General features: G+C 48.1%; 1 protein-coding gene across 1 annotated transcript; it reads right to left on the bottom strand.

Moving 5' to 3' along the window:
• Nucleotides 1-24,323: 24,323 nt before the first annotated feature.
• On the bottom strand, nucleotides 24,324-25,268 carry LOC144304715 (olfactory receptor 4A5-like). The gene has a single exon (XM_077883261.1). It carries the CDS (start codon nucleotides 25,266-25,268, stop codon nucleotides 24,324-24,326), a length of 945 nt encoding a protein of 314 aa, XP_077739387.1.
• Between the last annotated feature and the right edge of the window lie 230 nt (nucleotides 25,269-25,498).

Below are 25,498 nucleotides of genomic sequence, written 5' to 3' on the forward strand. Positions count from 1 at the left end.
AGGATGCTGAATCCTTAGGACCCCTGGTGTTGACTTGGGGAAATATGGGATGCGTCCATGCGGACAGAAGACCCCAGGCTTGTCAGGGACTGTGGTGAGGCCTAAGAAAAATGTGGGTGCCGCATCTACACTGACAGGAGTCTCCAGCTTCCTCAGGACCCACTGTGAAGGTTTGAGAAGATTTGGGGCCACATCTATGCTGACAGGAGCCCCCAGCATCCTCAGGTCTTATGGTGAGGCTTGAGGAAAATGTTAGGCCACCTCAACACTGACAGGACCCCCGTCCTCCTCAGGACATGCACTTTGGCTTCGGGAAATATGGGGCTGCGTCTATGCTGACAGGAGCCCACAGCTCCTCAGGACGTGTGGTGAGTTTTCTGGGGGATGTGTGGCCATGTCCAGGCTGACAGGAGCCCCGGGCCACCTGAGGACCTGCTGTGAGGCTTCCAGAGGATGTGAGGCATAGTCCACAGTGACAGGAGACCCAGCGTCCTCAGGACCCTCTGACTATGACTCAGGAACAATTGGGGCCACGTCTGCACTCACAGGAGCCCTGCTTCCTCAGGACCCCCTGGAGGACTCTGGAGGCGTTGTTGGGGGCCACGTCCACATCAGAAGGGACTACTCAGAGCCAGAGGGTAAGTGAATGGGTAGAATGAATGGTAGGGTCAGGGGAGGGGAGGCAGTTGGTGGTTAGGCTTAGGTTAGATGTTAGGTGTTTGTGATTAAGCTTATGGTTACGGAATACAGGTTAGGGTGAGGGATAAGGGTAAGAGTCAGTGGTTAGGAGTTAGGATGGGGATTAGGGAACGGGGTTAGGGTTAGTGACAGGATTTAGAGTTAGTTTTAGGGTTTAGGCTTTAGGGATTAGGACAGGAGGTTTGGAGGTGGGGTTAGGGTTATGGTTATAGTTAGGGTTGGACTTAGGTTTGCATTGAGGGTTAGGGGTTAGGGTGTGATTTAGGGTTAGGAGTAAGTGTTAGGGGTTAGGGTAAAAGTTAGGGCTAGGTTTAGGGTTAGGGCGAGGATTAGGTTTAGGATAGGTGTTAGGGCTAGGGTTAGGGTTAGTGTTTAGTTAGGGATTAGGGTCAGGTCAGGGTCAGGTTATGGTTTTTTAAAAGGGTAAGAGATAGGTTTAGGGAGTGGTTTAGGAGTTAGTTTTAGGGTACAAGTTAGAGTACCATTTGGGGTATGAGATAGGATTAGTATTAGAGGGTTAGGGTTAGGGTACAGGTTAAGGTTAGGAATAGGATTTGAGTACATTAAGTTAAGGTTAGGGTTAGAGGTTAGGGTTAGATTTAAAACAGGGGTCAGGGATAAGGGTTTTGAATAGGTTTAGGAGTTAGGGTGAGGGTTGGCAGGAAGGTTCAGTGAATGTGTTTTGGTCTTGGGGTTTGTGTTTGGTTGTCGATTAGTGATGGGTCTTGTTTAAGGGTTAGAGTAACATTAGGATTAAGTGTAGGGTTAGGGTTATGTCTGTGTATGGTTAGAGTTTGGGTCCTGGCATGTGCCTGCACTGGGACTCCTAGAATCTTGGGCCGTTGAGTTTTATGCACTCTATTTAGGTTTTGGGTTCAAAGATAGCCTGACTCCACCAAATTAGTGGCCTCCCCAGAGACTCAAAATCCAGGCTTCTGATGGGGTCAGAATAGACATGACAGGCTTCTTCCAAGCTGAGCTAAGGAGGGGATTTGTGGCTCTAAATACTCTTTATTTGGATTTTTAGTTGCCTTTCTGATTTTTTCTCTAGTGCGCACATGTTTCATCAATACTACCAATTATTATTTTAAAGTTTTACCTGAATTTCTGTTTGTAAACACAGTATGATATAGTTTCAGGTTTACCACTTAGTGATTCAACACTTGGATACATCGCCTGGTACTGGTCACAGGTGCCCTCCACTATCCCCATCCCCTGATTCCCCATCCCCCCACCTTCCTCTGGTATTTATTAATTTATTCTCTGTGGTTAAGAGTGGGTATCTTGGCTTGCTTCTCTCATCCCCCCTGAGCCTCTTTTCCAGTTTGTCTGGTTTCTTAAAATTCACCTGTGAATGCAATTGTATGGTATTTGGTATCTGTCTTTCTCTGACTGAGTTCATTTAGCATAAATCCTTTCCACTCCTTCCACATCATTGTAAATGGCTTCATTTCATCCCTTCTGATGACCGAGTGATGTCCAGTGTGTATATTTACCACATTGTCTCTGCCCGTTCATCTGCCGATGGACGTAGGGCTGTATCCACAGTTTGGCTGTTGTTGATAATGCTGCTAGAAACACTGGGCTGCGTGTCCCCCTCGAATCTACTAAAGTACTTTTGTGTCCTCAGGGTAAATACCTAGCTCTGCAAATTTGGAATCGTAGGTTAGCTCTATTTTTAACTTTTTTAAATTTTTTTTTATGATAGTCACAGAGAGAGAGGCAGAGACACAGGCAGAGGGAGAAGCAGGCTCCATGCACCGGGAGCCCAATGTGGTATTTGATCCCAGGTCTCCAGGATCATGCCCTGGGCCAAAGACAGGCACCAAACCACTGCACCACCCAGGGATCACCTATTTTTAACTACTAGAGGACCCTCCACACTGTTTTCCACAGTGGCTGTTTCTGTTCGCACGCCCACCAGGAGTGTTAGGGAGCGACCCCTTCTCCATAGCTTCACTAAAACCTGTTTTTTCTTGTGTTGTTAATATTAGCCATTATGACGGCTGTCAGGTGAACTATCATTGTGGTTTTGATTTGCATTTCCTTGATGATTGGTGATGCTTAGTGTCTTTCCTTGTGTCTGGTCGCCATCTGGCAGTCTTTCAGAGAGAAAGTCCATTCACTTTTCTGCCCAGCTCCAGTTGCATAATTTGTTTTTAGGATCTTGAGATTTATATTTGCTTTATGTGTTTTGCATACTAACTCTTTAGTGGATGTGTTGTTTACCAATATCTCCTTTCATTTTGTATGTTGCCTTTTAGCTTTGGTTGTTTCCTTCACTTTGCGGAAGGTTTTCAATTTGATAAAGGCCCAATAGGATTTTTGCTTTTGTTTCCCTCACCTCAGAGGCATATCTAGAAAGAACATCCAATGGCCAATGTCAAAGACTTTGCTGCCTATCTTTTCTTCTTTGTATGGTTTCAGGTCTCACAGTTAGGTCTTTCATCCATTTTGAATTTATTTTTTATATATATGGTGTAAGAAAGTGGTCCAGTTTCATTCTTTTGCATGTGGCTGCCTGGTTTTCCCAACACCATTTGTTCTTATCCTGGGGTCAGGGTTAGTGTTTGTTGAAGAGACTGTCTTTGTGCCATTGGATATTCCTTCCTGCCTTGTTGTCCATTAATAGATCATAGAGTTACAGGTTTGTATCTTTTTTCGGCTTTCCATTCTGTTCTATTGATCGAAGCATCTCCTGTTGGGAGATTCTTGATTGCAGATTCAATTTCGTTGCTGGTTATCTGTCTGTTCAAGTTTCTTATTTCTTCCTTTTTCATTTTTGCTATGTTATATATTTCCAGGAATTGATCTATTTCTTCCAGGTTCTAGGTTCCTGGCATATAATTTTTCATAATGTTCTCTTATAATCGTTTGTATTTCTCTAGTGTTGGTTGTTATTTCTCTTTTCTCATTTGTGAATTTATTTAGGTCCTTTCACATCTTTGTATTTGTTCTCTTTTTTAAAGATTTTATTTATGTATTCATGCGAGACACAGAGAGACAGAGTTATAGGCAGAGGGAAAATGAGGCTCCATTCTGGGAGCCTGATGTGGGACTTGATTCCCCAGGACCCCGGGATCATGACCTGAGCCAAAGCACATGCTCAACCACTGAGGCACCCAGGTGCTTTGCTGATTCAATTCCTTTGCTAGTTATGGGTCTCTTCACACTTTCTATTTCTTCCTATTTCAGTTCTGCTCATTTGCTCATTTCTAGGGATTTGTCCATTTCTTTCAGGTCTCCCAGTTTGTTTGCGTATAATCTTTCATAGTATTCCCTTATAATTGTCTTATTTTTCTGGTGTTGATTGTGATCTCTCTTCTCTCATTTGTGATTTTATTTATTTAGGTCTTTTCTCTTTTCTCGTTGATAAGGCTTGCTAGGGCTTGATCCATTTTATTAGTTATTTTAAAGAACCAGCTGTCAGTTTTGCTTTTCCATTCTACTGTTTTGTTGTTCCTATATTGTTTATTTCTGCTCTCTTTTTTATTTTTTCCCTTCTTCTGTAGGCTTTAGGCTATGTTTGCTATTTCTTTTTCAGCTCCTTCAGGTGTAGGGTTACGATGTGTATTGGAGACTTCTTGTTTCTTGAGGTAGGCCTGTATTGCTATGTACTTCCCTCTTAGGACTGCCTTTGCTACATCCCAGAGGTTTGGAGAAACATGTTTTCATTTCCGTTTGTTTTATATTTCCTCTTTAATTTCCTGGTTGCTCCATTCATTCTCTAGTAGGATGATCATAAACTCAACATATTTTTGGTCTGTCCAAATTTTTTCTTACTGTCGACTTCAAGTTTCATAGCGTTGTGGTCCAAAAATGTACAGGGTGTGATATCAACCTTCTTGTAACTGTTGTACCTGTTGAGAGCTGTTTTGTGGGCCTTGATATTATCTGTTCTGGAGAATGTCCCATGTGAAGTTGAAAGGAATGTGTATTCTGCTTTCGGATCAAATATTCTGACTATTATTGTTGAGTTCCTGTAGTCCAGTGTGTCAAGGCTATTGTTCACTTGTTGATTCTGCTAGATGTTCGGTCCATTGCCATAAGTGGGTGTTGAAATCCCCTGTCAGTGTATTATTACCAGTGATTTCCTGTATGTTTGTTGTTAATTGGTTTCTACATTTAGGTACTCCCATGTTGGCAGCATAAATATTTAGTTGTTTGATCTTGATAGAGTGTCTTTTTAATTATGAAATAATGTTCTTCTTCATCTCTTCTTACAGTATTTTTCTTCCTTTTTGAGATTTAAATATTTTATTTATTTTTTCATGAGAGATACACAGAGAAGCAGAGGCAGAAACATAGGCATAGCGAGAGGCATGCTCCCCTGAGGGAGTGCGATGTGGGACTCAATCCTGGGATCCCAGGATCACACCCTGAGCTGAAGGCAGATGCTCAACCACTGAACCACCAGGTGTCCCCCAGGGTTTGGTTTCAAATCTCGTTTGTCTGATATAAGTATGGGTCCTCCAGCTTTCGTTTGATATCCGTTAGCGTGGTAGATGATTTTCCCTCCCCTGACTATCAATCTGCTGGTGTGTATAGGTCTAAGGTGAGCATCTTGTAGGCAGCATACAGATGGATCTTGTTTTTTTAATAAAGATTTTATTTATGAGAGAGAGAGAGAGGCCGAAAATTAGGGAGAGAGAGAAGCAGACTCCCCACCAGGAGCCCCATTATGGGACTCGATCCCAGACTCCAGGATCACACCCTGAGTCAAAGGCAGATGCTCAACCCCTTGAGCCACCCAGGCATCCCAGATCCTGTGTTTTAAGCCACTCTGATACCCTATATCTTTTGATTGGAGCATTTAGTCTATCAGCATTCAGAGTGATTATTCAAAGATATGAACTTTGTGCTTTTGTGTTACCGGAAGAGTTGGTGTTTCTGGTGACGTACTCTGGGCCTTTCTAGAGTTGTTGCTTTTGGTCTCTTTTTTTCCCCCACTAGAAGAGTCCCTCTTAAAATTCCTTACTGGACTGGTTAAGTGGTCATGAACTCCTTTATATGTTGCCTCTCTGGTAAAATCATTATCTCTCCTCTCCTGCTGAATGACACCCTTGCTGAAGCAAGAATTCATACAAATTGGACTCCAATAAAAGAAATTTAAAAACATAAAATAAATTTTTGGTCTTATGATTGAGGAAAATGGCATCTAGGAGGTAAACCAGAAGCTGAAAGAGCGGAGGACAGATTTCACCGTCCGTAGCCTTCACAGGGACATGATGTCTTTTCCAAGGAGGGGCCTCCCCTCCGTAGGATGCTTCCTTCTCCTCTGTGCTCCTTGTTGGAACCCAGCAGGCACATCTCTGTGCCTCCAGCACCTCTGCAGTCATGGTTTATTGCGTCTTTCATGTATCCTATTGGGGACCACAGCGTCGTGTATGTAACCATCCGGCTGCTGTTAGACAACATTGGGTGGATTCCAACTTTTGTTGGTTGTGTGGTGTGTGTGTGTCTATCACATGTAGCTATCACATGCAGCTATTGGATCCTCTGGCTGGGTCACCCAAATGCCAAAATGGTTGGCACAACATCATTTCTGGTGCTGGCGCTGGGCGGCTAGCTAGGCTCTCATGGCAGACCAACAGCTCGCGCGTGCAGTGATTTTCCACTGGAGGGTAGGCTGAGCTGGAAGGTCCGGCTTGGCCATATTCCCATGTGCGGAAGTGGGTCCTGCCATGCGCTGGCTGCTTATCTTCTCCCTGATGCCTCTCCAGCAGGGAGCTAGACCTCGGGGCCATCCTGGTGGGAGCTCCTGAGGAGCCAGCTGCCCATGGGGGGGAGCCCTGGGACTGCCTGTGTTTGGGAGTCTGGGTGGGGACGGGGCTGGGGTTCTTCGGTCCCCTGTGCTGCCTGGCCTTCAGGCTGAGCCCCATGCCTTAGTGAGCCCCTATTCACTAAGGCGAGGAGGGTGCCCTCCACATGCTGGTGTGAGAGATCTAGCACCACAAGGTGTGCACACCGAGTACACCTTGTGAGGGTGACCCACGTGCGTGAGCTGCAGTGTGGGACCCAGTAAATTTAACAAAATCCCTTACCCCTGGACAAGCAGAGCAGGACTGATTCCATTTTGTGCTCCACCAGCCATCTCCCCTATGACCCCACGTGACCTGCTTATGGCTTAAGGCACTGCCCCACCTGACTCAAACCACTGGGCGCACCCTAATCTGAAATCAGGTCATCACAATGTAACCCTGCATTGTGCCACACAAAGCTGCGCGCCAATTCTGACCAAAGTAATAGGCCAGTTCAAGTCGATACTAAAAGGTAAAGTGTAATTCAATCAACCACCTGCGCGTGGACAAACATGACTACGCATCTTTCAGCATACCCATGTGCCACTGGCTCCTATAAAGCTGCTACACCTCTTAGTCTCGGGGTCCAAATCCCTACTCCTCTGTGTCTGGTGCACTTGGACCCAAGCTCCAGCTTGTAAAGAAACCCTCGGGAGTTCGCATCGGTGTGGGCTCCTTGGTGGTTTCTCGGATTAGCAATCTTGGGCACAACAGAAGGGCCTGTTGTCCTGACATCCCTTCCAGGGCCACGCTACCGCCCCGCAGGCCCTCTGTGCCCCAGGCACACAGGCACGGGGATATGGGGAGGGGAGGAAGTGCCCCAACACCCAGCCAGCCCTGACCCCCTGGACAGAGAGAGCACAGACCTCCCAGGTCTCTTCCACAGACACTGGTGCCCTGAGGCTCCCTGGCTGTCACTCTGTCCCAGCCCCTCCTGGCCTGCTGGGCACAGGCTGAGTCTCAGTAAAGTCTATGGTGCCTGACCCTGGCGTCTGGCAGCCCCTGGAAGGCATGTGAGGATGTCAGCTGGGTGTGACTGGCAGCGCCACAGTAGGGGCTGTTTGGGGCATGGATGTAGCCCCTCCTCCTCTCTCGGGGTCTCTCCACGCCCTCTGCTCAGAGTTCTGGGATACACATAAATGGGCTGGCTGTGCATTTTCGCACCACAACACTTTATTGACGATCTACAGCAATGGGGCTCAGGGCCGAGGGCACGTGCTTTCCCCTGGGGAGGGAGACCTTTCTGTCCTTTAGGGGAGGGCAAGAATCACATGTGGGGTGGGGACGGGTGCTGGAGTTCCCCACCTGGGAGCATGTTTGGACTCCGGGTGGGGACGTGTCCTGAGGTTTCAGCAAGAGAGACGGTTCTGAGGGCAGCAGAGCTGAGCTGGACCTGAGCTCATGGGCTCCTGCACTGTTCCCCGTAGGGTAGCTGGACCCCGGTCTCGGGGCCCTGGGGCCCCAGAACCTGGTGGAGCCTGTCTCCTAGTGTGGGTGCGGGTGGGGCCCACCGGCCTACCCCTTCTCTCCCCAATATTGGGTGTCCCGGGATTCCTAGGGCTGCCCTAGGTCAGCGACCTGGATCTGTGGGGCACACCCAGGGCCCAAGAGGAGGGCTGTGGGAGGGCTCTCTCAGCCTGGGGCCAGAATCCCGGGCTGGGCAGGGCCATGGGGGGCTGGATCACATTAGTCTTTGTGTTGGGCCTGGGGGGGGCTCAAATCACCCCAACCCCACAGAGCCCAGGGCCAGGCCAGCCCATGTCCCTCTGGGTTAGGGGCTGGTGTCCTATGCAGGGTGTGCCACCCTCCAGGAGGGACAGTGAGTGGAGGCAGGGCACAATGGGTCCTCTGCATCACTCACCTGCACCCACCCTGTCTGGGGCTCCCTGCCTTCCCTCCTTCCTGCAACCCCTGGGTACTCTATGGGAAACCCGGTCTTCTGATGGGAGCAGGGTATCCAGAGAACCCCGGTGAGGCTGAGTATGTCCCACAGGGGGCAGCTACCCAGGGTCCTTGCTGAGGACAGATGCTGTGGGGGTGGATGTTGTGGGGGCAGGGGCATGATGGTGGTAGAGTGTGGGGGATGGTTTAGGGGGGATGGTGGGGGGAATAGTGTGGGTGGGGATTGTGTGGGGCTGTGTCAGTGTGAGGGGGATGATATAGGTGGGATGCCATTGGGGATGATGATGAAGGGGGATGGTGTGGGGGTGGGGAAAGAGGGGATGGCATGGGGGGCCTGCCGACACAGGGCATCCACTTTCTCTCAGATGCACATGGATACGTCTACAGATAAAGGCGATCCCAGTCTGGGGTTTGCTGTGACACCTGCCCCTGGGGCCCAGTGTGGTCAGTGCAAGGCACTGGCTGGACCAGGGGCATTATCTGGGGGTCATCATACTATGTATGTTTACAAATTGCAAATTGTCTCAAATTAAATGCATAGAATTTAGATACATATAAAACACCAAGTGTGGGTGTCACCCTGACCCGTCCAACCCCCATGGGAACGATGTGTGTCCTGCTCCAGCCACGGCCATGCCGCCTGGCCCGCAGGTCCGGTTACTGCCCTCCACGGGCCCCACTGCAGCCCCCTGCTTCTCAAGGGGCCGTCCCTCGCCCCTGTGTGGTTCAGCTCCCATGGAAACCCCTAGAGGCACCGACCTAGTGACCCCCTCAACCCCGAAGCCCCGGGGTTGGAGCACGGGTGTCATCCCCTGCAACCAACCATACAGTGGTGTGTTGCTGGTGCTGTTGCTTCCCCCGGCCTCTTAAGCCCCGTGTTTCCTACCCAGAAGCCCCTGGACCTCCCCCGGAGCCTAGAAGCCCCCTGACTCAACAGCCTCTCCCCACCCTCTAGCAGTCCCAAAACTTGATTTGGCTGCCAAACATCTTGTTGATGTCCAGGTCTATCTGCGTGATGTCCCTGGAGGAGACGAGGCCTCCTCCTTCATTTCCTGCAGGAAAACCGGGGAGGAGGAGCCGGCGTCAGGGACACAGACACCGGCCAGTCACCAGCTGCCATCCTGGACAGGGAGCCCTGGGGCCACCATAAGAGTGTGTCCTGCTGAAACCTCCTTTCTTTTCCTGGGAGGCCGGGGACGGCCAGAGTGCCGACCGTGGCTGTGGGACCTCTGTGAGGGGCTGTGGTGAGCCTCTGTGGGCGGGAGGTGACTGAGGCCCAGCCTGGGTGGGAGGGGACAGGGTATCAGCCCAGGTGGGGAGGTGACTTGGGGGTGTTGTGCCCAAGATTGCAAGTGCCCAACACTTGGGGGTGTTGTGCCCAGATTGTCCAAGCCGACACCGATGCAAACACACGAGGGTTGATTTACAATCTCGAACTTGGGTCCAAGTATAGCCCACACAGCGGAGCAGGGACTTGGACCCCGAGGTGGGTTTTAGCTTAGTTTTAAGGGCTGGTCTCAGGGTCCTCCAGAAGGGCTGGAGCAATTCCTCAAGTTCTGTTTACATTTTGATATGAGGCCTTCAAGGGCATTGAGCTTTGTTCTCATTCTAATATGGGGCTTTCTGGGGCCTTAAGCTGTAAGATTTTTTTTCTTTCTTCCTGTAACTGAAGTAATGTAAATTTTAGCTCTTATACACAGGGTCCTGGGATGGCAGTACTTGTGCTAACCATGAAGTTAAAGTGGAACGGCCTCAATTTTCTCAGCCTCCCCACGGACAAGTGACTGAAGTTTAAAACTCCAAATTTTAGGGGATGCCCTGGTGGAGACCTGTTTTCTTCCTGCCCGGGAGGGTGTTCTCGCACTCCTGGCCTTTGCTGGTCTGTCCCAGGAACTGGGCCCCATGACTGCACAGGGGTTTGCAGCTTATGGCCACACAGGGCAGACAGCTCGCCCGAGCCCTGCTGCTCTCAGCCGGGTTCCTGCTCCTGTGCCTGGGAACAGTTGGCGCCACCATCCTTGGGACCCCTGGGATCCTGAGCCCACCCTGTAGCTCCAGGGACTGCCCCCCACTTCTCCACTTGAACACCTTAAGGCTAGTGTGTCCCCCACTCTAGGAGACTTCTGAAAGTTCAATTTTTGTGCACTGCTGCTTATAATATTGTGAGTAGATTCATCAGTTGGCTCTCTGCCCTTGTGGGATCCGGGGCTATGTCTCTCCAAGATCAACTCATTGATTTTTTTAAGATTTTATTTTCTGTAATGTCTACAGCCAACATGGGGCTTGAACTTGTTACCCCAAGAACAAGAGTCCCATGTTCTTACGAACCGCACAGATCCGGTCAGACTCTCTTTGATTGATTGATACATGTTAATTGAAGCAGGGGTCTTGCATGTGTCAGGGCAGAAACTGAGCCCACGCTTTGAGGTGTGGTGGAGTCATTTGGACCTGATCAATGTGAAAGAAACCATAGCTTCCCTGGGAGCCCAGGGAGCAGGGCCCACACACGTGAAAAGTTGATAATTTCCTTTACTGTAGTAGTTATTTTACTATTTATTTAAAGTGCTATTCAATGGTAAATGTCAATCTAGGATTGGGATACAGTGAGAACGTTCTAGGATTCGGGGGTAACTAAAGCTTCCCATCCAGGACTTAATGTTCCAGTTGGATGCAGAGATAGGCAAGGAAGCAAAGAGTTATGAAACATGGCAGTGGGGTGCCTGGCTGGCCTGGTTGGGGGATCTTGATCTCAGGGTTGTGGGTTTGAACTCCATGTTGGGTATAGAGAGGACATTAAATGAAAATATTTAACAAATAATAAATGGATGAACAAATAAAGCATGACATCAAAGGTAAGTGTTTGCTTATGTCTCACCTGTGAACTATTCTTGATCGCCCCGCTTGTACTACTTAGCCCAGATGACGTCCTCCACAAGGGATAGTCCTGCCTCAGTGTAAGTGGGCGTCTTTCATTGTAAGACCTGTGGTTCCCCTCATTCTGCAGGGAGAGAAGAGCCATGAAGGCACGACTTCAGGGGATCAGCATACACCTAGGCAATGACCATTTCTGAACCCGGTAGCCAGAGCTCGGCCTCCTTTAGGACGCGATGTCATAACGAAGCCTCTTTGGTCATTGTCTTGGATGCAGGGTGGAGGCTAAACTAGAATTAGGAAAAACAAAAGAGGAGGAAAACCAGAAGCTGAAAGAGAGGAGGACAGATATCACCATCTGTAGCCTTCACAGGGACCTGGTGTCCTTTCCTAGGAGGGGCACCCCGTCCGTAGGATGCTTCCAACCTCTCTGTGCTCCTTTTTGAAACCCAGCAGGCACATCTCCGTGCCTCCAGTACCTCTGCAGTCATGGTTTATAGCATCTACCATGTATCCTATTGGGGACCACAGCCTCGTGTATGTAACCATCTGACTGCTGTTTGACAACATTGGGGGATTCCGACTTTTGTTGGTTTTGGGTTGTGTGTGTGTCTATCACATGCAGATATCACGTGCAGGTATCTGATCCTCTGGCTGGGTCACCCAAATGCCAAAATGGTTGGCACAACATCATTTCTGGTGTGGCGCTGGGCAGATAGCTGGGTTCTCCTTGCTTACTCGGGGCTCGCTCCTGCAGTGACTTTCCTCTGGAGGGTCAGCTGAGCTTGAAGTTCCGACTCGGCCAAATTCCCATGTCCGGCAGGGGGTCCCGCTGAGCGCAGGCTGCTTCTCTTCTCCCCGATGCCTCTCCATCAGGGAGCCAGACCTCAGCGCTGCCTGGGGGAGATCCTGAGGAGCTGCCCATGGCGGAGAGCCCTGTTGCTGCCTGTGTGTGGGAGTCGAGTTGGGGTGAGGGCTGGGGTTCTCGGTCCCCTGTGCTGCCTGGCCTTGTGGCGAGGCCCATGCTCACCCAGCCCCTACTCACTAGGGCAAGGAGGGTGCCCTCCACACGTTGGTGTGAGAGATCCAGCACCACAAGGTGTGCAGGCTGAGTCCACCTGGTCAGGGTAGCCGAGGTGCATGAGCTGCAAGTGTGGGACCCAGGAAAGTTAACAAAAATCCCCTACTCCTGGACAAGCAGGGCAGAACTGATTCCATTTTGTGCTACACCCGCCACCTCCCCTATGACCCCCACATGACCTGCTTATTGCTTAAGGTGCTGCCCCACCCTAGTCAGGACGCTGGGCACACCCTAATTGGAAATCGGCTTATAACAATGTAACCCTGCTTTGTGTCCCCCAAAACTGTGCGACGATTCTGACCAAAGTAATAGGCCAGCTCAATTGGATACTATAGGGTAAGGTGTAATTCAATCAGCCACCAGCTTGTGGACCGGCATGATCGTGCAACTTTCTGTGATTCCCATGTGCCACTGGCCCCTATAAAGCTGCTATGCCTCTTAGTCTCGGGATCCACGTCCCTGCTCCGCTGTGTTGGGTGCAATTAGACCCAAGCTCCAGCTTGTAAAGAAACCCTCGGGAGTTTCCATCGGTGTGGGCTCCTTGCTGGTTCCCCTGATTTACAATCTTGGGTACAACACCAGGGCCTGGTGTCCTGGCAACCCTCTCAGGGCCACGCTGACCGCCCCACAGGCCCTCTGTGCCCAAGGCACACAGGCACGGGGATGCGGGGAGGGGAATAAGTGCCCCGGAACTCGGCCATCCTCGTTCATCAGGACAGAGGGAGCACAGACCTCCCAGGTCGCTGTGCACAGACCCTGGTGACCTGAAGCTCCCTGGCTGTCACTCTGTCCCAGCCCCTCCTGGCCCAGTGGGCAGAGCCTGAGTCCCAGGAAAGTCTGTGGGTCCTGACCCTGGCATCTGGCCGCCCCTGGAAGACACGTGGGGACGTCAGCTGTGTGTAACTGGCGGCGCCCCTGCAGGGGCTGTTTGGGGCCTGGATGGTGCCCCCTCCTCCTCTCTGGGTATCTCTCCACGCCCCATGCAGAGTTCTGGGAGACACAGAAATGGCCTGGCTATGCATTTTCACACCACAAAACTTTATTGACCTTTTACAGCAAACGGGCTCAGAGCCTAATGTGCGCCTTCCCCTGGGGAGGGAGACCTTTCTGTCCTTTAGGGGAGGGCAAGAATCACACAGTGTGGGGGGGCGGGTGCTAGAGTCCACATTGTGGGAGCATGTGTAAACTCCGGGTGGGGGCGTGTGTCCTGAGATTTCAGCCTGAGTGACTGTTTTGAGGACAGCAGAGATGACCTAGACCTGCAGCTCATGGGCTCCTGACTGGAACCCACAGGGCAGCTGGACCCCGTCCTTGGGCCCTCTGGGGCCCCAATACCCAATACCTGGAGCCTGCCTCCTGGTGTGGGGTCGGGTGGGGCCAACCGGCCTATCCATCTTCTCCCCACACTGGGTTGTCCCGGGATCCGCCAGCCTGCCCTAGGTCAGTGACCTGGATCTGTGGGGCACACACAGGGCCCAAGAGGCCACGTCCAGCTGTGAGAGGGCTCACTCAGCCTGGGGCCAGAATCCAGGGCTAGCCAGGACCATGGGGGCCTGGATCCCATTAGTCTTTGTGTTGGGGCTGGGTGGGGCTCAAATCACCTCAGCCCCCACAGAGCACGGGGCCAGGTCAGCCCAGGTCCCTTTGGGTTAGGGGCTGGTGTCCTGTGCAAGGTGTGCCGACCTCCAGGAGGGACAGTGGGCAGAGGCAGGGCCCAATGTGTCCTCTGCACACTCACCTGCACCCACCATTTCAGGGATCCTTGCCTTCCCTCCTCCCTGCAAGCCCTGGGTTCTCTATGGGACAATTAGGCTTCTGATGGGAGCAAGGTATCCGGAGAACCCTGGGGAGGCTGAGCATGTCCCACAGGGGGGCAGCTGCACTGGGTCCTTGCTGGGGGCCGGTGGTGTGGTGGTGGATGGTGTGGGGCAGGGATATGATTGTGGTGTTATATTAGTCCGGTACTAATATTAGCTAATGAATCAATATTAAAATAGTCGCATTAACCAAAGACCATACGTTATACAGATTTCCTTAGATTTTGCTAAGTTACTATCCTTCATCACATTCCATTTGTACTCGTGTTTTCTTAGGATCCTCTGGATTGTGACAGTCTTTCAGCCTTTCCTTGTTGTCGTTGAACTGGAACACTTTGAGAAGTAGAGTATTTTGTAAAATTTACCTCAGTTGGGACATGTCTGTTGTATATCTCATCATTGAACTGTTTTTGTGGATTATATACAGAGATATAATGCCATTTTTATTATATAAAGGATAGATATTATCAACATGATTTATCAGTCTTGGTATTGATCTGATCATCTTGCTGAGGTAGTGTTTGTCAGCTTTCTCAATAGTAAAGTGATTTTATTATTATTTTTTTTATTTTTATATTAAGATTTTCATATTGTATTTTGTAGAAGGAAGTTACTATGTGTATTCCACACATAAGAGTGGGAGGCTATGCTAATCAACTTGAGGGTGGAATGTCTGGACAACTTCTTTGAAATTCTACTACATGGGAGATTTCTCTTCCTTCTGTTTGTTTCTTTTTCAGGATGTTATTTATTTATTTGAGAGAGAGAGGAGGGGATCCCTGTGTGGCGCAGTGGTTTAGCGCCTGTCTTTGGCCCAGGGCGCGATCCGGGAGACCCGGGATCGAATCCCACATCGGGCTCCCGGTGCATGGAGCCTGCTCCTCCCTCTGCCTGTGTCTCTGCCTCTCTCTCTCTCTCTCTGTGTGTGTGACTATCATAAATAAAAAATTAAAAAAAATTAAAAAAAAAGAGAGAGAGAGGAGAGAAAAACCATTAGCGAGAGGGACAGATGGAGAGGGAGAAGCAGGTTCCCTGCTTCAGGGAGCCTGCCTTGGGACCTGGATCATGATCTGAGCCTAAGGCTGAAGCTTAACTGACTGAGCCACCCAGATGCCACTTTTGCTTTCTTTCTTTCTAATAATAAATTTACTTTTTATTGGTGTTCAATTTGCCCACATACAGAATAACACCCAGTGCTCATCCCGTCAAGTGCCCCCGTCAATACACGTCACCCATTCACCCCCACCCCCATCGTCCTCCCCTTCCATCACCCCTAGTTCATTTCTCAGAGTTAGGAGTCTTTATGTTCTGTCTCCATTTCTGATATTTTCCACACATTTCTTCTCCCTTCCCTTATATTCCCTTTCATTCTTATTTATATTCCCCAAGTGAATGAGAACATACAATGTTTGTCCTTCTCTGATTGACTTACTTCACTCAGCATGATACCTTCCTGTTCCATCCACATTGAATCAAATGGTGGCCATTTGTCTTTTCTAATGGCTGAGCAAGGCCCACCTTTTCTCTCTCTTCATCATCTGAGTCTCCTATGATATGAATGTTATTGTTTTAATAAGTGGCTGAGTTCCCTATGTCTGCCTCTGTGGTCCATAACCTTTCTTGTTTTGAAGGCTTCCACTTGGGACTGCATCTCAGTTATAGCATTTTTAACATTGGCCTGACTAGATTTTAGTTCTTTTATTTCTACAGTAGGAATTCTCTAGTTTTCTTCTGTGCTCTTTTTCCAGCCCAGCTGCTACCTTTATAATCATTGTTTTAAACTGTAGTTAGACATCATATATGTGTATTGATGAACTTCCTGGCTGTGAGTACTACCTCATGTTATTTTATGGAGTTGAATTTCTCCATATCATTATATTTTCCAGAAAAGAAAGAAGGAAGAAAAAGGAAAACCAAGAAAAACAATAACAACTACCCTCCCAAAATAAAAAACACCAGATTACTTTGGCCTGCTTGTTAAAGATTCTAAATTCCAAAATAAGAAACACAATTAAAGTACCATGATAGTAAAAATAATAAATATATAAGGTACATACATAAAAATTAAAATAAGGCAATTAATAAAAAAGAATCAAAGAAAATAAATGAAAATAAAGCACAAAGAACAAAGGAAGCTAGACCCTACTTTCCAGGCAGAGCTGAAGCTCTGCAGCCTCTGTGGTCCGACAACTTGGTGGCAGTGAGTGTCTGTGCAGGGTCTTGGGATGGGCCATGGCGCTGATTCTTAGGTGCACATCTGCCTGGGAGATGCAACTGTGGGGTCAGAGGCTGGGTGGGCGTCAGCGCCTCTGGCCTCCAGTGGGCGGCGCTGTGCTGCTCCCTGAGACTCTCCTGATGGGCGGGATGTGGGTGGGGACGCTGAGTCCTCTGGCTCTGGGGCTGAGCAACCCCCCAACCCCCACCCCCCCACCCCCGCCCCCCCACCCCCGTCTGCAAGGGCTTACACAAAAGACCTGCCAACACCCCGGGTCTCCACTGATTCTCTCAGAACCTTGCTTTTACTCTGCCTGCGTCCGAGCTTCTTTTGGTTTTGTTTTTTTTCTCAGACAGTTTTGCCCAAGATTGCGAATCCGAGAAACCACCGAGGAGCCAACACCAATGTAAACACACGAGGGTTTATTTACAAGCTCGAGCTTGTGTCCAAGTGCACCCGACATAGCGGAACAGGGACTTGGACCCCGAGGTGGGTTTTAGCTTAGTTTTAAGTGCTGGTCTCGGGACCTCCAGGAGGGCTGGAGCAATTCCTCAAGTTCTCTTTACATTTTGATAGGGGCATTCTAGGGCATTGAGCTCTGTTCTCATTCTAATAGGGGCTTCCTGCCCTTTGCCTGGACTCAGTTTTTATTCTATTGTCGGGCTTTCTAGGACATTAAGCTGTAAACAGCAAAGATTCCACAACTGGAAGGGGAACTCACACTGTCCCTGTATGCTGAAGACGTGGTACTAGAAACAGGAAAGTCGAGAGCCTCTATCAAGCTTGTTAGAACTAAGGAGTGAGTTCAGAAAAGTCAGGGGACACAAACTGACCCTACAGAGCAGAATAGCCTTGCTGTATCCCGACAATGAGCACTCAGGAAGGAAATGAAGGGCGTGACTCCCTTCTCAGGAGCATCACAGAGAATAAATAATGAGACAGAAACAAAGGAGCACAAGACTTGTGCACTGAGCCATACCAGGCTCTGGGAGGCCGTCCTGGGCTTGTGGGGTGGGAGCCTCATCTTGTGAAAATGTCCGCAGTTCCTGAAGCCACCCTCAGTTTCAATGTCATTCCAATCAAAATCATGGTCGCAGATCTTAGAAATAGGAAAAAAAAACCCATAACATCCATCCGCCCCCCAAAAGGACCCCGCACAGCAAATCAGTATTGGAGGAGCAGGCCAGAGAGGGACATGGCACTTTCCTATTTCAAACGATGTCACAGAGACACAGGATATAGCAGTGTTGTTCTCGCACCCCCGGCTGGCTGTCAGTTAAGCATTCGACACCTGACCTCACCTCCCGTCCTGATCTCGGGGTCGTGAGTTCTAGCCGTGGGCTGGGCCATGGATGAGGCGTGGAGCCTACTTAAACAAACCAGACTCAAGGGGGGTGGTCCCGGCATAAGCTGAAGGAGCAGAACAGAGATTCTAGAAGGAATTGTGCTCTGATACAACTGATTTTTTTAACTTAATTTAATTTAAGCCCAATTAATTAACAGATAGTGTATTATACTTTCAGAGGAAGAATTCAGGGATTCACCAGTTGGAGATAACAGCAGTGCACGTGACATCACGTGCCCTCCTTCATGCCGGTCCCCTGTGATCCCCTCACCCGTCCCCTACCCTCCAGCGACCCTCAGTTAGTTTCCTATAATTAAGAGTCTGTATTTCCTGCGTCTGTTTTCATCTTCTTTGTTTTTCCTTCCCTTCACAGATGTTCATCTGCTTTGCTTCTTTAATTCCACCTATGAATGACACCCCACAGTCATTCTCTTTCCCGACTGACTTATTTCACTTAACATGATTTCTCTAGTTCTATCCACGTCATTGCAAATGGCAGGATATCCTTCTCTTTGATACCTGAGCACCATTCCTCTCTCTATGACCATCATCTATCTCCCATCCTCTTTATTCATCATCTGCCTGAGGGCACCGAGATACCTCACACAGTGTGGCTACTGTGGACCTGGCTGTTGTGGACATTGGGGTGCAGGTGCCCCGAGTCTCACTGTATCTGTATCTTCGGAGTCAGCTCCATGCCCTGCACCTGCTGGTCGCAGGGTGTCTGTATTTGTAACTTCCTGAGGAGCCTCCACACAGTTTCCAGGGCGGCTGCACCAGCCCGCAGTCCCGCCCACAGTGGAAGGGAGTTGAGTGAATTTTGCAGGACTTGCTAAAGTCTGGTCCACATTTCATTTTGCAGTCTGTGGGCTCCAATTCCTTGTCCTTAAGTATTTCTGGGGAAGCCGGGTGTTGGGCTCCTTTTCAGTGAGACATTTCCAATGCTAACAGGCCACAGCTGGAGCCTGGAAGGAGGCAGGTACGGCCCCCTGCACCAGCAAGCCGCCTCCTGCTCAGCCTCCTGCAGCGCCTAGCATCACAAAGGGGGCGCCCAAGCCCAGGCCTCACCCAGGGTGCACACATGTGCAGTAGGCCTCGTCTGCCTGCACTAAAAGGAGCCAGCCTGTGCTGGGGAAGCCTGATGAAGACATGGGGACGCATCCACCCTGATGAGCCACAGCCTCCTCAGGACGCGCAGGGAGTCTAAAGGGGGATATTGGGCCGTGTTCACGCTGACAGGAGCATCGGTCCTCTCAGGACCCTTGGTGAGGCTTCAGGAAGATGTTGGCCCGCATACACCCTGATAGGAAACCCTGAGCTACCTCAGGACCCGCGGGGAGGCTTCAGGATATTGTGGGCCCGCATCCACGCTGACAGGAGCCCCTGGGCCACCTCAGGACCCACGGGAAGGGTTCAGGAAGATGTGGCACCGCGTCCTCTCTGGCAGAAACTCCCAGGCCCCTCAGGATATAAGTTGAGGCTTCTGGAAGCTGGGGGCCGCATTCAGAGTGACAGGAGCCATGGCGTCCTCAGTACCCTCAGTGACATTTTGGTAGTACGTGTGGTCATGTCCACACAAAAGGACGCTGACTTCCTCAGGACCCCTGGTCTAGTCTTTGGGAAATATGGGTATGCGTCCATGCGGACAGAAGACCCCAGCCTTGTCAGGGCCTCTGGTGAGGCTTAAGAAATATGTGGGTGCCGTATGCACACTGACAGGAACCTCCGGCCTCCTCAGGACACACTGTGAAGTTTTGGGAAGATTTGGAGCCCTGTCAATGCTGACAGGAGCCCCCAGCCTCCTCAGGTCTTATGGTGAGGCTTGAGGAAAATGTGGGACCACGTCAACACTGACAGGACCCCCGTCCTCCTCAGGACATGCACTTTGGCTTCGGGAAATATGGGGCTGGGTCTATGCTGACAGGAGCCCACAGCTTCATCAGGACCCACAGTGAGTTTTCTGGGGGATGTGAGGTCATGTCCAGACTGACAGGAGCCCTCGGCCTCCAGAGGACTTGCTGTGAGGCTTCCAGAGGATGTGAGGCATAGTCCACAGTGACAGGAGACGCGGTGTCCTCTGGACCCACTGACTATGACACAGGAACACGTGGGGCCATGTCCGCACTCACAGGAGCCTGGCTTCCTCAGGACCCCCTGGAGGACTCTGGAGGCGCCGTTGGGGGCCACGTCCATATCAGAACGGACTCCTCTGAACCACAGGGTAAGTGAATGGGTAGAATGAATGGTAGGGTCAGGGGAGAGGAGGCAGTTGGTGGTTAGCCTTAGGTTAGATGTTAGGTGTTAGTGATTATGCTTATGGTTATGGATTAGAGGTTAGGGTGAGGGATAAGGGTAAGGGTCAGTGGTTAGGAGTTAGGATGTGGGTTAGGGGTAGGGATAGGATTTAGAGTTAGGTTAGGGTTTAGGCTTTAGGGATTAGGGCACGAGTTTTGGAGTTGGGTTTAGGGTTATGGTTAGAGTTAGTGTTGGGCTTAGGTTTGCATTTAGGGTTAGGGGTTAGGGTGTGAGTTAGGGTTAGGGGTTAGAGTTAGGGGTTAGAGTTAAAGTTAGTGCTAGGTTTAGGGTTAGGGCAAGGGTTAGGATTAGGATAGGGGTTAGGGCTAGGGTTAGGGTTAGTGTTTGGTTAGGGGTTAGGGTTAGGGTCAGGTCAGGGTCAGGGTACGGTTTTAGAAAGGGTAAGATATAGGGTTAGGGAGTGGGTTAGGGGTTGGTTTTAGGGTACGGGTTAGGGTACAGTTCGGGGTATTAGATAGGTTTAGTATTAGAGAGTTAAGGTTAGGGTACAGGTTAAGGTTAGGAATAGGATTTGAATACCTTATTTTAAGGTTAGGGTTAGAGGTTAGTGTTCGGGTTAGATTTAAGTTAGGGGTCAGGGTGAAGAGTTCATAATAGGATTAAGAGTTAGCGTGAGGGTTGGCAGGAAGGTTCAGTGAATGTGTTTTGGTCTTGGGGTTTGTGTTTGGTTTTCGATTAGTGATGGGTCTTGTTTAAGGGTTAGGTTAACATTATGATTAAGTGTAGGGTTAGGGTTATGTCTGTGTATGGTTAGAGTTTGGGTCTTGGCATGTGCCTCCACGGGGACTCCTAGTATCTTGTGCAGTTTAGATTTATGCACTCTATTTAGGTTTTGGGTTCAAAGATAGCCTGACTCCACCAAGTCAGTGGCCTCCCCAGAGAATCAAAATACAGGCTTCTGTTGGGGTCAGAATAGACATGGCAGGATTCTCCCGAGCTGAGCTAAGGAGGGGATTTGAGGCTCTAAAGACTCTTTATTTGGATTTTCAGTTGCCTTTCTGATTTTATCTCTAGTGCACACATATTTCATCAATACTACCAATTATTATTTTAAAGTTTTACTTGAATTACTGTTTCTAACACAGTATGATATAGTTTCAGGTTTACCATATAGTGATTCAACCCTTGGATAGAACGCCTGGTACTGGTCACAGGTGCCCTCCACTATCCCCATCCCCTGATTCCCCATCCGCCCCCACATATCTCTGGTATTTATTAGTTTATTCTCTGTGGTTAAGAGTGTGTTTTTTTTTTGTTTGCTTCTGTCATCCCCCCCTCTGCCCCTTTGCCAGTTTGTTTGGTTTCTTAAAATTCACATGTGAATGCAATTGTATGGTATTTGGTATCTGTCTTTCTCTGACTGACTGAGTTCATTTAGCATAAGTCCTTTCCACTTCTCCTACGTCATTGTAAATGGCTACATTTCATCCCTTCTGATGACCCAGTGATGTCGCAGTGTGTATATTTACCACATCGTCTCTGCCCATTCATCAGTTGATGGACATCTGGGCTGTATCCACAGTTTGGCTCTTGTTGATAATGCTGCTACAAACACTGGGCTGCTTGTCCCTCTTTGAAACTACTAAACGACTTTTGTATCCTCGGGGTAAATACCTAGCTCTGCAATTTTGGAATCGTAGGGTAGCTCTATTTTTAACATCTTTTATAAATTTTTTTTATGATAGTCACAGAGAGAGAGGCAGAGACACAGGCAGAGGGAGAAGTAGGCTCCATGCACTGTGAGTCCGACATGGGATTCCATCCCGGGTCTCCAGGATCACGACATGGGCCAAAGGCAGGTGCCAAACCACTGCACCACCCAGGGATCCCCTTTTTTTAACTTCTCGAGGACCCTCCACAGTGTTTTCCGCATTGGCTGCACCTGTTCGTATTGTGATGTATTTCCCCCTTAGGACTGCTTTTGCTGCATCCCAAAGATTTTGAATGGTTGTATGTTCATTCTCATTAGTTTCCATGAATCTTTTTAATCCTTCCTTAATTTCCTGGTTGACCCTTTCGTCTTTTAGCAGGATGATCCTTCACCTCCACGTGTTTGAGCTCCTTCCAAACTTCTTGTTGTGATTTAGTTCTAATTTCTTTTTTTCATTATTTTATTATTTTTTTAATTTATGATAGTCACACAGTGAGAGAGAAAGAGAGGCAGAGACATGGGCAGAGGGAGAAGTAGGCTTCTAGCACCGGAAGCCCGACGTGGAATTCAATCCCGGGTCTCCAGATTCATGCCCTGGGCCAAAGGCAGGCGCCAAACTGCTGCGCCACTCAGGGATACCTTAGTTCTACTTTCAAGGCATTATGGTCTGAGTATATGCAGGGGACAATCCCAATCTTTTGGTATCGGTTCAGACCCGATTTGTGCCCCAGTATGTGGTCGATTCTGGAGAAAGTTCCATGTGCACTTGAGAAGAATGTGTATTCAGTTGAGTTTGGATGTAAAGTTCTGTAGATTTCTGTGAAATCCATCGGGTCCAGTGTATCATTTAAAGCTCTCGTTTCATTGGATATGTTGTGCTTAGAAGACCTATCGAGGGTAGAAAGAACTAGATTGAAGTCACCAAGTATAAGTGTATTATTATCTAAGTATTTCTTCACTTTGGTTATTAATTGTTTTAATATTTGGCAGCTCTCACATATGGGGCAATATATTGAGGATTGTTAAGTCCTCTTGTTGGATAGATCCTTTAAGTATGATTTACTGTCCCTCTTCATCTCTCACTACAGTCTTCGGGGTAAATTTTAGTTTATCTGATATAAGGATGGCTACCCCTGCTTTCTTTTGAGGACCATTTGAATGGTAAATGGTTCTCCAAACATTTATTTTCAGGCTGTAGGTGTCCTTCTGTCTAAAATGAGTCTCTTTTAGACAGCAAATTGATGGGTCCTGCTTTTTTATCCAGTCTGAAACCCTGCGCCTTTTGATGGGGTCATTAAGCCCGTTCACATTCAGAGTTACTATCAACAGATATGAGTTTAGTGTCACCATGATATCTATTCAGCCCTTGTTTTTGTGGATTGTTCCACTGAACTTCTTCTTTTTTTTAAGATTTTATTTATTTATTCATGAGAGACACACAGAGAGAGGTAAAAACACAGGCAGAGGGAGAACCGACGCAGGGAGCCGGATGTGGGACTCAATCCGGGGCTCCAGGACCACACCCTGAGCTGAAGGCAGTGGTAAACCACTGAGCCACCCCAGCTGCCCCTTCTTCCTAGTTTACAGTGTTCCGGGATGGACTGCAGACAGAAAAACCTGTTATCGGTATTTTTTGCATGACTGTGAAAAACAAATTTTGTTTAGACCAAAGAAAACATTGCTAAGTCTATAAGTACAAAGTATTTAAATTGAATACAACTTTTGGGAAACATATTGCTATGCAAAATAATGCATTTCTTTTTTTTAATAAGGTTTTATTGGTGTTCAATTTGCCAACATTTAGAATAACACCCTGTGCTCATCCTCTTTCTTTACCCATATCTTCAGTATCATGAAAACAAAATAAACAGTTCTATCTCTTCTTTGAAGAATTGCAAAAATGTACCTAATAACTAATGAAGGAAAGGATAAAAATATGTTTATAATTTGGATGAGTATGGTTTTCTGTGCTCAGATCGAGAACTAGAATCTGTTTTTATCATTAACTATCCCACACAGTTTCATCCCAACATGTGAAAACATCCAACATCCCATTTAACAAAATTGCTCACTGATAGTGTCTAACCAAACACTATATCATCCTCCATATAAATGTCTTGAACTGCAGAAGCATAAGCACTGACCTGAGGAATGGAAATAATTTTAAAGGCAGGATGCACAATGCAGGTACAGAAGGTTGCCACACTGATAGAATAATGAACATTAAAATCTAGAAACCACTCTTTTGGCCCCAGTAACTTATTCTAAGTATTAGCCAAATTGTTTTCTCATTAATTTAGGTGAGAGTAAATTTTCAAAGGTAATTGCTTTTCACATTTTAAACTTAAAAATTCATTTCTAAATACCCATTTTGATATGAGCCAAGAAAAATAAGGCTACAAAGTGAAATTAATTTTATTTTTACTTATAATTGGAAAAATACCTGTGCCTTTTATCCATCCTTTTACCTATCAGATTGATTCTTACTTCAAAAGATAATTTATTCTATTTTTTGATGGCTTTGTTTAAAATAAAAAGAAATATCTCTAGAGAATCCATTGAATTGGCTAAATCCATTGTTAGAATTTTACCTTTTTTCTTGCTTTAGAATTAAAATAAGTGTATTCAGTTTAGGTGACACATTCTTATTCTACCTTTTGTTAAATTTTTACACCAGAATTTTTCCATAGCATTTTTCATCTCTGAATTTCTCAAGGTATATATTAAAGGATATAACATGGGAGTGATAACTGTATAAACCAGAGTTACAGACTTATCAATGGGCAAGTTAGAAACAGGTCTAACATACATGAAAATGCAGGGAACAAAAAAAAGGACAACCACTGTGGTGTGGGAACTGCAGGTAGACAGGGCTTTGCGCCTCCCTTCTGGACTGTGACTTTTAAGAGAATTTAGAATGACTCCATAGGAGATGAGTAGAAGGATAAAGATGACCATACAGATTGCTCCACCGTTGGCAATCACAGTGAGGCCTATTAAGTAGATGTCAGTGCAGGCAAGTTCTAATAATGGGTACAGTTCACAGATAAAGTGATCAATGACATTGGGGCCACAAAATGGGAGGCTGTACACAAAGAGAAGCTGAACCATAGAGTGCACAAGACCTCCAATCCAGGCCACCACTATCAGCAGGATGCAAACCTGTCGATTCATAACAGTCAGGTAATGCAGTGGCCTACAGATGGCCACATAGCGATCATAGGCCATCATGACCAGAAGGAAGACCTCAGAACCCCCAAAGAAGTGTTCTAGAAAGAGCTGACCCATGCAAGCTGGGAAAGAAATTGTCTTTTTGTCACAGAGTAAGTCTATAATCAATTTGGGTGAAATGACAGTGGAATAAACAGCATCCATAAGTGACAGATAGGCAAGGAAAAAGTACATGGGGGAGCCCAGAGAGGGGCTGCCAAAAACAGTCACTACAATGAGTAGGTTGCCCACCATTGTCACAATGTAGATGAGTAAAATCATGACAAATAATGCTTTCTGCCCCTCAGGATCCTGAGTGAGGCCAAGGAGGACAAATTCTGTCACATTATTATTTCCCATGTACTCTTTCTGTAAGGCCTGTTTCAAGGTTGAGAGATGAGAACAGGACTTCTTGGGTCTTTTCTCTGGACGTTAAAAATAGTGCTTCTGGGATCCCTGGGTGGCGCAGCGGTTTGGCGCCTGCCTTTGGCCCAGGGCGCGATCCTGGAGACCCGGGATCGAATCCCACATCGGGCTCCCGGTGCATGGAGCCTGCTTCTCCCTCTGCCTGTGTCTCTGCCTCTCTCTCT

Source organism: Canis aureus, chromosome 34 (genome assembly GCF_053574225.1).
Source record: "Canis aureus isolate CA01 chromosome 34, VMU_Caureus_v.1.0, whole genome shotgun sequence".
In the NCBI taxonomy this organism is placed as follows: Eukaryota; Metazoa; Chordata; class Mammalia; order Carnivora; family Canidae; genus Canis; species Canis aureus.